This window comes from Microcaecilia unicolor, chromosome 1 (genome assembly GCF_901765095.1).
Source record: "Microcaecilia unicolor chromosome 1, aMicUni1.1, whole genome shotgun sequence".
NCBI classification, from domain to species: domain Eukaryota; kingdom Metazoa; phylum Chordata; class Amphibia; order Gymnophiona; family Siphonopidae; genus Microcaecilia; species Microcaecilia unicolor.
In genome coordinates this window covers 34,457,003-34,469,645 of record NC_044031.1, presented here as the reverse complement: position 1 = coordinate 34,469,645, position 12,643 = coordinate 34,457,003, and the positions used below count along the sequence as shown (strand labels likewise).

Here is a 12,643-nt window from a genome sequence, read left to right as displayed (position 1 = left end):
TGAAGCATTTTTTCTCCAATCCTGTCCATTCCACTACCGCTTCCGGGGCAACTGGCCACCCCCTGCAACTCCTCAAGTCTGCAGCTATGACCAGCAAAGAAAGGAGCAATAAATATGGGGCCTTTCAGACTCTGGTGCGCTTGCAAGGCCCAGCTGGTCCTGTTACCTCTGACGTGAACCTCTGATATATAAAGATGTGTCAGGAGTCTCAAATGCCTTGTGCTTATTGTTTTTTTTAATTCACAGCTGCAGACTTTGAGAGATGTGGAGGTGGGCAGCAAAACAGAGGGGGGGGGGGGGAGGAGAGACTCTGCGGCAAGCCAGGTGAGGCGACCACTGCAGGAGCTTTTTGGAGGCAATTGTTGCCACTCCCCAAAATTTGCTGCTTGAGGCAACCACGTCACCCTGCCTAACGATGGGATCGTTCCTGGCTGGGGCAGGCTTTTTATTTCAAATAATTGTATTTATTATCATAATAACCAGAATAATAACAATGCAGCAGATGAAAAATACATCAAATAACAAACATTATAAATTGTACAAGCATTTTCAGGAAGGCTGCAAAATATAATCAATAACCAATTCTGTATATATAGGAACCAATAGTAACAGAAAAGAAAGAACAGATACATAGTAACATAGTAGATGACGGCAAAAAAAGACCTGCACGGTCCATCCAGTCTGCCCAACAAGATAACTCATATTTGCTGCTTTTTGTGTATACCCTACTTTGATTTGTACCTGTGCTCTTCAGGGCACAGACCGTATAAGTCTGCCCAGCACTATCCCCGCCTCCCAACCACCAGCCCCGCCTCCCAACCACCGGCTCTGGCACAGACCGTATAAGTCTGCCCAGCACTATCCCCGCCTCCCAACCACCAGCCCCGCCTCCCAACCACCGGCTCTGGCACAGACCGTATAAGTCTGCCCAGCACTATCCCCGCCTCCCAACCACCAGCCCCGCCTCCCAACCACCGGCTCTGGCACAGACCGTATAAGTCTGCCCAGCACTATCCTCGCCTCCCAACCACCAGCCCTGCCTCCCAACCACCGGCTCTGACACAGACCGTACAGAAGAAATATACTCCAGGTAAGAGAACTAGGAGGTCAGGAAGGGAAGCATAATCCACAAAACAGTGCAGGTATATGTTATAAAACATATAAAGTGAGCTTGTAATAGTTTTGGAAGGAGGAATAGGAGGGGGTATAAAGGGGGGGAGAACTGGAACAAAAGTCTTGGTGGGACTTGAGGAGACATGACAAAGTATGACTGTTTGGATATATATGGGGTGTGTACTTTTGTTGGATTGCTATACTGGTGATTCCTTCAATAATTTCTGACCTATAATAAGAAAGGGCGGGAGGGGAGTTGGGGGGGGGAGGGAGGGGGATTATGGGGGTAAAAATATTTGATGATGTAACCACAAATTTGTTTACACTTAGTTGACTTGGTTTCCATGTATTCTTGCACTGTATTTTGAAGGCGGTGATTGTTTATTCCTTTGAATCATCAATAAAAATTGTTGAAACATAAAACATACAAAGTGTAGTAAAAGAAAAATGTATATGCAGATCCTATCAGTTGATTCTATCAATGGGCTAAGTGTAGGAGCCTGAAAGAGAGGGACCCAAAGAAGAGAGTATCTCCAGGATTTTGGCGCCTTGAGCTAGTGCTTCACCTGGGCTCATGTCTTAAGCCGGTTCTGGACTGCACTTTCATATTGAGAACTAGACTAAAAGACTGTGTTGTAGAGAGTTTATTTGATTTTTCTCAGACTTGTAGGGCCATAAAACTTTTTTTTTCTTTAACTGAAGGTTTTGAGTGCTTGTGTTCATTAACGTTGTTGGAATTGTTTCTGCTGGAAGTTGTCTAAGTCTTGAATTTGTGCAAATCAACTCCATAGTGATTATGGCAAACCTAATGCAGTGTTCTTACCTCAGGAGTAGACTCTCCGACTGTCACCCCTGATATTATAGCCCACATTGAACGAGGGGAAGAGCCGTACATCAGGGATGATCCAAGAGCAGAGGAAAAAGTCACTGAGAAAAGCAGCTGCTCAGGTGAGTCCAACAATAAGAGGGACGTGCATTTGTTTGAAATGTTATTTCCCATGCCATTGTGTCTCTGGTTTTGTCCTAAATGACAGGAACCAGCTTGCTACTTTAATTTTTATTTATTTTATTTGTTACATTTGTATCCCACATTTTCCCACCTATTTGCAGGCTCAATGTGGCTTACATGGTACCATAAAGGCATTCGCCAATTCTGTTATGAACAAATACAGTAATGTTGTGTTAGAATAAGGTTCGAGTATACAGACACATTAGGGAATCATAGAGAGGAAGAGAATCGTAGAGAGGAAGAGTTATTACATGTCCATTACGACTTTTGGTTTCGTTGTGTTGCAGGGTACAGGCATTTAAGTTGGGTTGGAAGGGTATGCCTTATGGCCATAACATCTGATGCTGTCACAGAGCCTGGTATAAACTGCCACTGTCACATCTTTTGGGATGTGTGTTGAAGGAGGTCAGTGGCCACTACAGGATTAAGGGGGGGTCATGCCTTAACCCCCTCCAGTGACCATCTGGTCACTTAGTCATGATTGGAGCAGGTCTAGATAAAAACCTGTGTAATTCTCAATTCCACGCAGCCCCATTTTTGCTCTAGGCATTTTCATCCAGATCTGGGCCTGCCCAAATCCTGCCTGAAACATGCCCCCTTGAACTGCATCGTCTCAAATCTCAGTTCTGAAAAGCACAGCTTGGATAGTTTCCTATGAAAAACGTCCATGTTCCGCTTTTGAGATGGTTTTTTTTTTTTTTTTCATGAAAATGAGTGCCATAGCCACCTTGGAAATAATACCATTTTGTAAAGTGTTCTGTGTCCCAAGAGGCTTAATGGTAATTTAGTCCAGAAGTTCAGCACATCAACAGATTTTCTCAATAAGATGATAATATTCTCAAAATATGTATCAGCCACATTTTTAGTTAAGCAAACCCCTAGGTATTTAAGCTGGTGATCAACTTTTTCGACAGGGAAAGTATCAATCCAGTCTTTATAGGAATGCCATCCAGGGGCAGAGCTTCCGACTTGTCCAAATTAAGGGCCAGATGCACTAAACTTAACGAGCCATTAACGAGCAAGTAGTAAACCCTGGCATGCACTAAAGACTTCTCCGAGCCATTTTCCGACGACGGTAGCAGCTAACGAAAACAGAATGCAGATGAGCAAATTGTGTAGAAACCCTATTGTAATGAGATGCACTAACCTTTTCCGATTACCTTAACGCTGGAAAATCTAATGAGAGGTCTGTACCTGCCGTTGGGGCTGCGCGGGATTGAAAAACTTATATAAATGTTACAAAAAAAAAAATCGGGGAAAAAAAGTGCTTGTCAGGGACGTCCTTTATGGACGTGCTTCACTCAGCTGAGAGACCTGGAAGTCTCTCACAGCGCGTTTAGCTCAGCCCCCCCCCCCCTGAGGTCGCCGCCGCCGCTTCCCCCTGCATTGAAGTGACAGCTTCCCGTAGCCCCAGCCTCCTCGCAATCCTCCGCACCCCTGTGGCCTCGCCCCTGCCGCCCCCCCCTGAGGTTGCCGCCGCCGCTCCCCCCCTCCACCCGCCTCCCCCTCCGTCTGCCACCAGGCCGGGTCCTCACAGCGCCTCTCACCTCCGTGTGAAGGCGCTGCAGCAAGCAACAGCTGATCGCTTCCCTTCGGACTTCCCTCCTTTCCTCCCTGGCCCGCCCTCCAACTTTAAAACATTTTTTTTTTAAAGTTATGGCACCTTCGCTGAGGACGTACTTGCTCATACCGTACTTGCCAACAGGCTATTTGCGCTCCAGCTACAATCCTCCAGAGAAGAGAGAATCAGGTTAAGCTTCAGAACTTCACAGGTACACGAGCAGACATAAGGCAGGAATATATGCAGCATCAACAAGGTTCTGCTCAGGAAGAGCGTGGACGATGTCCGGCCTCAACTGCAAGAAAAATTCAGAAGAGTGCAGTTGAGGCTGTCCATCGACCACGACTTCGATACCCGTCCATCTTCCACCCCTAGGTCTCTCTCAGCCAATCACAGCGCGTTTAGCTCAGCTGAGAGAGACCTGGAGGTCTCTCAGCCAATCACAGCGCGTTTAGCTGAGCTAAACGTGCTGTGATTGGCTGGCTGAGAAAGACCTAGGGGCGGAAGATGGACGGGTATCCAAGATGTGGACGATGGCCGGCCTCAACTGCAAGAAAAGTTCAGGAGAGTGCAGTTGAGGCTGTCCATCGACCACGACTTCGATACCCGTCCATCTTCCGCCCCTAGGTCTCTCTCAGCCAATCACAGCACGTGTAGCTCAGCTGAGAGAGACCTGAAGGTCTCTCAGCCGATTACAGCGTGTTTAGCTGAGCTAAACGCGCTGTGATTGGCTGAGAGAGACCTAGGGGCGGAAGATGGACGGGTATCGAAGTCGTGGTCGATGGACAGCCTCAACTGCACTCTCCTGAACTTTTCTTGCAGTTGAGGCCGGCCATCGTCCACGACTTCGATACCCGTCCATCTTCCACCCCAGGTCTCTCTCAGCCATTCACAGCGCGTTTAGCTCAGCTGAGAGAGACCTGGAGGTCTCTTAGCCAATCACAGCGCGTTTAGCTGAGCTAATCGTGCTGTGATTGGCTGGCTGAGAAAGACCTAGGGGCGGAAGATGGACGGGTATCCAAGATGTGGACAATGGACGCCCTCAACTGCACTCTCCTGCACTTTTCTTGCAGTTGAGATCGCCCATCGTCCACGCTCTTTCTGAGCAGAACCTTGTTGATGCTGCATATATTCCTGCCTTATGTCTGCTCGTGTACCTGTGAAGTTCTGAAGCTTAGCCTGATTCTCTCTTCTCTGAAGGATTGTAGCTGGAGCACAAATAGACGGTATGAGCAAGTATGTCCTCAGCGAAGGTGCCATAACTTAAAAAATATATTTTTTTTATAAAGTCCCTCACGAGCACTTGACGTCCTTTTTGGACGTATTTGGCATGCGCAGAGCAGCCAGCATAACGCTTGGCTGCTCTGCGCATGCTGTACCTGCCAACTGGCCAACTGTTTACCGATGGAATAGAGAATGCAAGTGAGCTACAACGAGCATCTCATTTGCATTCCTGTTCCTTGATGCATGCCCGTTCCTTACCAATTTGCTAAGGGAATCGGTAAGGAAAGGGCTTTAACGAGTCTTTAGTGCATCTTGGCCTAAGTGCCAATCCTGATATTGCACCATGTTGTACCAGATACAGTACCCTGTTCAAAGATAACTCTAGGCTGAGTCATAACCACTAGTAAATCGTCTGCAAATGTAACTCTTCCTTGCCTTTCTTAAAACCCTAAATACCTTCCTCTGCCCTTTAATCTATTGAGGAGGTCCAAAGAGAGTATAAATAGGAGTGGGGAAAGGGGGCCCCCATGGTGGTTCCACCTTCGTAAAGGAAAATCTGGAGTTAAACCATTTACCATTACTACTGATGTAGGATTTGTATATAATATCTTTATCGAATCCAAAAAATCTCCCCCAAGTCCATATTTTTCCATCACTTTAAACAGGAAATCCAAGTTTACGCAATCGAATGCTTTGTGAGCATCTAAACTGACCAGAAGACCTGGGATTCCCTTTGTGGCGCTGTCACCCTTTGCTGCCATATTGAGATCATTAAATCTGTCCCCATCTGTTTTATGACAGAGACCACTGACCATTTTAGTAGCCGCTGTCTGGACCGATTCCATCCTATTTATGTCTTTTTAAAGATACAGCCTCCAGGACTGTGCAGAGTATTCTAAATGAGGCCTCACCAGAGTCTTTTACAGGGCCATCCATTATTTCCTTTTTCCTGACTTCCTCCCCCTGTACACCGAAGCATCCTTCTAGTTTTCGCTGTCACCTTTGTACATGTTTGGCCACTTTAAGATCATCACATATCACCCTCAAGTCTCACAAAAATAAATCATCCCTCCCCTAAACTGTACCATTCCATTGTATTTTTTTTTTGTAACCCAATTGCGTGACCCTGCATTTTTTCGCATTAAATCATGGCTGCCAAATTCTGGACCGTTTTTCAAGCTTTGCTAGGTCCCGCCTCATTTTATCCACACCTATTGCAGATTTTGGTGTTATCTGCAAAGAAACAAAGCTTACCAGAGAGCCCTTTCCCAGTATCGCTTACAAAAATGTTAAAAAGAGCCTGACCAAGAACTGAACACCATTGGTAACATCCCTTTCCTCAGTGTGAGCTCCATTTACTACTACCTTCTGTCACCTTCCATTCAACCAGGAGTAGAGATTTAAGCACAGTGGGGTGAAGTGTGAGGTGTCTGCTGTTGCAGGCTGAGGAAAAGCTGACAGTAAATGCAAGAACGTTGTATGATGGTGGGCAGAGCTCATTGGAGGGGGGAACAGTGAATGAATGTGCACATGAACAGCAGACGCTGCAGAGCACCACAAGAGGGGGAGAGAGTGAGAAGTGTGTATGTTTTGTGTGTGTGTGCGCACATTTGAAACATGAAAAAGTATGTGCATCATTTGTCCTGTCTGTCTGTCCTGATTTAGATTGTAAGCTCTTTTGAGCAGGGACTGTCTTTTCTTCATGTTCAATTGTGAAGCGCTGCGTACGACTGGTAGCACTATAGAAATGATTTATAGTAGTAGTAGTAGAAGCCTGCCCTTTTAGATTAGCAATGCGGCCGCGCAGGTTTCTGTTTCTGTGAGTGCAGGACGTCAGACTCACAGAAACAGAAGCCTGCGCGGCCGCATTGCTGATCTGCAAGGGCAGGCTTCTACATGGAATGCTGCTAGCGGAATAGCAACATTAACATTCCATGTAGAATCTCAAATAGTAGCAACAGAATCTCCAATAGTAGCAACATTCCATTTAGAATCATTCCTATGTGTCCTATCTGTCTGTCCTACCCTTATCCCTTATTGGTCCTGTCTGTCCTGATTTAGATTGTAAGCTCTTTTGAGCAGGGACTGTCTTTTCTTCATGTTCAATTGTGAAGCGCTGCGTACGACTGGTAGCGCTACAGAAATGCTTTGTAGTAGTAGTAAAGAGTGAGAGTGTGCCAGGGTTGCCTAAATAGGAGGAGGGAAACAAAACATGGATGTTGAGATATTATGTTTGACAAGAGTAGTTGGGAACTAAGGCCAGTGCTGGATGAACTTCTACAGTCTGTGTCCTGCAAATGGCAAAAGAAAGGTGTGGATCAAATCTGTGTATTGTATATCACTTTATTATAATATGCTATGAGTGAGGGGAAAGCACATTTAAGGTTGACATTAGCAAATTAAATACTGTTAGCAATACTTTTGGTTATAAAAGATTGTCCCAAGACTACATAATATTTAGATAACTATTTGTGATTAGTAGGATGGCAAATTGCCAACCAGTGTTTAAGCATGAATGAGTATAACCCACTGGCAGGTGCAACTTCACCTTGTTCGACGGACTGAATGGACCATGCAGGTCTTTATCTGCCGTCATTTGTGTGTGTGTGTGCACGTGCATATGTCTACAGGTTGAGGGGGTGTGCATGTGCATATGTCTAAAGAGCAAGGGGGTGTGCACGCGCGTGCGTCTGAAGAGTGAGAGACGGGGTGTGCATGCGCGTGCGTCTGAAGAGTGAGAGACGGGGTGTGCACGCGCGTACGTCTGAAGAGTGAGAGACGGAGTGTGCACACGCATGCGTCTGAAGAGTGAGGGGGATGGGCACGTGTGTGCATCTAAAGAGCGGGAGACAGGGTTTGCACGTGTGTGCGTCTAAAGAGCGGGAGACAGGGTTTGCACGTGTGTGCGTCTAAAGAGTGAGATACGGGTGGTCACGCGCGTGCGTCTGAAGAGTGAGAGACGGGGTGTGCACGCGCGTGCGTCTGAAGAGTGAGAGACGGGGTGTGCATGCGCGTACGTCTGAAGAGTGAGAGACGGGGCGTGCACGCGCATGCGTCTGAAGAGTGAGGGGGATGGGCACGCGCGTGCGTCTGAAGAGAGACGGGGTGTGCACGCGCATGCGTCTGAAGAGTGAGGGGGATGGGCACGTGTGTGCATCTAAAGAGCGGGAGACAGGGTTTGCACGTGTGTGCGTCTAAAGAGTGAGAGAGGGGGTGGTCACGCGCATGCGTCTAAAGAGTGAGAGAGGGGGTGGTCACGCGCATGCGTCTGAAGAGTGAGAGACGGGGTGTGCACACGCGTGCATCTGAAGAGTGAGAGACGGGGTGTGCATGCGCGTGCGTCTGAAGAGTGAGAGACGGGGTGTGCACGCGCGTACGTCTGAAGAGTGAAAGACGGGGCGTGCAAGCGCATGCGTCTGAAGAGTGAGGGGGATGGGCACGCGCGTGCGTCTGAAGAGAGACGGGGTGTGCACGCGAATGCGTCTGAAGAGTGAGGGGGATGGGCACGTGTGTGCATCTAAAGAGCGGGAGACAGGGTTTGCACGTGTGTGCGTCTAAAGAGTGAGAGAGGGTGGTCACGCGCGTGCGTCTGAAGAGTGAGAGACGGGGTGTGCACACGCGTGCGTCTGAAGAGTGAGAGACGGGGCATGCACGTGCGTGCGTCTGAAGAGTGAGGGGGATGGGCACGCGCATGCGTCTGAAGAGTGAGAGACGGGGCGTGCACGCCCGTGCGTCTGAAGAGTGCGAGACGGCGTGCACGCGCATGCGTCTGAAGAGTGCGAGACGGGGCGTGCACGCGCCTGCGTCTGAAGAGTGCGAGACGGGGCGTGCACGCGCGTGCGTCTGAAGAGTGAGGGGGATGGGCACGTGTGTGCGTCTAAAGAGTGAGAGAGGGGGTGGTCACGTGCATATGTCTAAAGAGAAAGGGGCTGTGCAAGTGTGTTCATCCAAAGAGAGGGGGAGTGTGCATGTACTTTGATAAAAACAACAATCCAGCAATGATGAAAACTGAAAATATTTTACTCACTGTCAACTTTAAGGTGTCTTCCTCTCCCCCCATGTATTGCATATGATGTGACTGTGATATGAAATAAGCCTGCTTGTTCTTGGTCTGTCCTTGCTATTTTGGGGTCACAGATTGTAGAAGTCTGCCTGGCACAGGACTAACTTCCCGAACTGCTTAGATACTGAAACTTGATCTTGAAACTTTCGTATGCCTTGTAGCAGGTGTAAATGCAAACATCTAGATCTTTTTAAATTACCTTGTATTTCCATTGTAAAATTGAAAATAGACACGTACATTTCTGACCATCCCATGGCTTTCAAACACGTAACTTCCTTAGGCTTCTATTTTGGCTGAAAATAGTGGATAAATTTACGAATCTAACTTAGGTGCCGAAATTGAAGAGCTCGGCTTTGTTTCAAAATCACAGTCATTCTCCGAGGACAAGCAGGCTGCTTGTTCTCACGACTGGGTGACGTCCGCGGCAGCCCCCACCAACCGGAAAAAAGCTTCGCGGGACGGTCGGCACGCAGGACACGCCCACCGCGCATGCGCGGCCGTCTTCCCGCCCGTGCGCGACCGCTCCCGCCAGTTCCTTTTTTTCCGCGCCTGGAGAGAGTCGTGCCTGTGCCGCTCTCTCTGTTTCAGCCCCGGAAAAACCGTCGCGTTTACGCGATCTTCTCTTTTTTCTTTTATATTTATTTAATTGCCGCGCGCTCCACTTTTCTTTTTAAAAAAAAAAAAAAAAAAGGAGCACGCGCTCCCATTTTCCCTCGCTTCCAGCGGGGACGTTGCATTGCGGCCTGGTGGCCGCACGGTCGTTTTCCTTTTTCGAGGTGTGATTTCCGCCACCATCGACGACTTTAATTTCGCCGACGCGATTTTTCCGTCGATGTCCTCGAAGGTCCCGAGTGGATTTAAAAAGTGTGGTCGGTGCGGCCGGCCCATCTCGCAGACCGACACCCACGCTTGGTGCCTCCAGTGCCTCGGGCCGGAGCACAATTTCAAGTCGTGTCCCCTGTGTCTCGGTCTCCGGAAACGGACTCAGGTTGCGAGGCAAGTTCAACGGGACCGTATTTTTGGAACTTGCGCCGGCCCCTCGACGTCGACCTCGACGGCATCGGTATCGACGCCCGGTCCTTCGGTACCGGTATCGATGCCCGAGACATCGGCACCGATGGCATCGACCCCAGGAGAACAGGTCCCGTCGGCCCGCCGGTCCTCCGGTGAGGGTAGAGGTGAGAGGCCGCGTGGGCAGTCGGCCCCGGTCACTCCCTCAGCCCATGGCCCACGGGACCGAACCCTGTCTGACCCGGTTCCTCGAGACCGAGGGGGATCCTCATCCTCCTCCTCCATGCCTCCCGGCGCCGGTGACGGGCATCGGAAAAAGGATAAGAAGCGCCGTCACCGGTCGCCCTCGATGCACATCGGAGAGGAGTCGACGCCGAAGCGTCTCCATCGAGAGGAGAGGTCCCCGTCGGTGATAGAGGTGCCGACGCAACAGGGTCCCGGCACCTCGGTGCCGTCTCCTGGCTCCCACCAGATTCGGGCACCGACACCCCTACCGGCCCCATCGCCTTTCCCGGCAGCGGGCCTGGACGAGTGCCTCAGAGCCATCCTTCCGGGGATCCTGGAAGGGCTGATGCGCCAGGCTGTGCCGGCGCCGGGGGTGCTTGCGCCCCCGGCGCCGATGACTGTGGCGCCGGCGAGCTCTAGCCCGGCGCCGGGGCCGTCGACACCGTCGCCGCTTGCGGTGCCGGTCTCGACCGCCACGCAGGTGGAGTCCCCGTCGACGTCGATGGAGGGAGCTCCGTCCCCGCCGGCGCGGGAGTCCGCCGCTCGACGACACCGAGACCCTGGTGCCTCGACGTCGAGCCGGGCCCGGTTCAGGACTCAGCTACATGAGCTTATGTCCGACACCGAGGATGAGGACTCGTGGGGGGAAGAGGAGGACCCTAGATATTTCTCCTCAGAGGAGTCTACGGGCCTTCCCTCGGACCTCACCGGAGAGGAAACTCTCGCCCCCCGAGAGTCTCTCCTTTGCCTCCTTTGTGCGGGATATGTCTATTAGCATTCCCTTTCCCGTGGTCTCTGTGGAAGAGCCGAGGGCCGAGATGCTCGAGGTCCTCGACTATCCATCACCACCTAGAGAGTCCTCCACGGTGCCGCTGCACAATGTCCTTAAGGAGACGCTGCTTCGGAACTGGATGCGACCTTTAACTAACCCCACCATTCCCAAGAAAGCAGAGTCCCAGTACAGGATCCACTCTGACCCAGATCTAATGCGGCCACAATTGCCCCATGACTCGGCGGTCGTGGATTCTGCTCTCAAGAGGGCACGGAGTTCGAGGGATACCGCCTCGGCGCCCCCGGGGCGGGAGTCTCGCACTCTGGACTCGTTTGGGAGGAAGGCCTACCAATCCTCCATGCTCGTGACCCGCATCCAATCATACCTGCTCTATATGAGCATTCACATGCGGACCTATGTGCAACAACTGGCGGACCTGGTCGAGAAGCTCCCGCCGGAGCAGTCCAGGCCTTATCAGGAGGTGGTCAGGCAGCTGAAGGCGTGCAGAAAGTTCCTGTCCAGGGGTATCTATGACACCTGTGACGTGGCATCTCGTGCTGCGGCCCAAGGTATAGTGATGCGCAGGCTCTCATGGCTGCGTGCCTCTGACCTGGACAACCGCACCCAGCAGAGACTGGCCGACGTCCCTTGCCGGGGGGATAACATTTTTGGTGAGAAGGTCGAGCAGATGGTGGACCAACTGCATCAGCGGGAAACCGCTCTCGACAAGCTCTCCCACCGGGCGCCTTCAGCATCCACCTCCACAGGTGGACGTTTTTCCCGGGCCCGGCAGGCTGCACCCTATTCTTTTGCGAAGCGTAGGTACAACCAGCCGGCCCGAAGGCCTCGTCAGGCACAGGGACAGCCCCAGCGCGCTCGTTCTCGTCAACAGCGTGCGCCTAAGCAGCCCCCTGCGCCTCCACAGCAAAAGCCGGGGACGGGCTTTTGACTGGATCCACGGGAACATAGCCGCCCTACAAGTGTCCGTACCGGACGATCTGCCGGTCGGAGGGAGGTTAAAATTTTTTCACCAAAGGTGGCCTCTCATAACCTCCGACCAGTGGGTTCTCCAAATAGTGCGGTGCGGATATGCCCTGAATTTGGCCTCCCTGCCTCCAAATTGTCCTCCGGGAGCTCAGTCTTTCAGCTCCCATCACAAGCAGGTACTTGCAGAGGAACTCTCCGCCCTTCTCAGCGCCAATGTGGTCGAGCCCGTACCACCCGGGCAGGAAGGGCAGGGATTCTATTCCAGGTACTTCCTTGTGGAAAAGAAAACAGGGGGGATGCGTCCCATCCTAGACCTGAGAGGCCTGAACAAATTCCTGGTCAAAGAAAAGTTCAGGATGCTTTCCTTGGGCACCCTTCTGCCAATGATTCAGAAAAACGATTGGCTATGTTCCCTGGATTTAAAGGACGCATATACTCACATCCCGATACTTCCAGCTCACAGACAGTATCTCCGATTCCGCCTGGGCGCACGGCACTTTCAGTATTGTGTGCTGCCCTTTGGGCTCGCCTCTGCCCCACGAGTGTTTACCAAGTGCCTCGTGGTGGTAGCGGCCTACCTACGCAAGCTGGGAGTGCACGTGTTCCCATATCTCGACGATTGGCTGGTCAAGAACACCTCGGAGGCAGGAGCCCTCCGGTCCATGCAGTGCACTATTC

At 51.0% G+C, this 12,643-nt stretch overlaps 2 protein-coding genes across 4 annotated transcripts in view; both read left to right on the top strand.

The window, feature by feature from the left end:
* Positions 1-12,643, top strand: part of LOC115464772 (oocyte zinc finger protein XlCOF6-like) — a 524,570-nt gene that overhangs the window by 24,717 nt on the left and 487,210 nt on the right. The window lies entirely within an intron of this gene.
* Positions 1-12,643, top strand: part of LOC115464751 (oocyte zinc finger protein XlCOF6-like) — a 42,857-nt gene that overhangs the window by 25,119 nt on the left and 5,095 nt on the right. For all 3 annotated transcript variants that reach the window (XM_030195109.1, XM_030195113.1, XM_030195120.1), the window contains one exon: positions 1,942-2,061. In XM_030195109.1, coding sequence (XP_030050969.1) covers positions 1,942-2,061 — 120 coding nt within the window. The remainder of the gene's footprint in view (positions 1-1,941; positions 2,062-12,643) is intronic.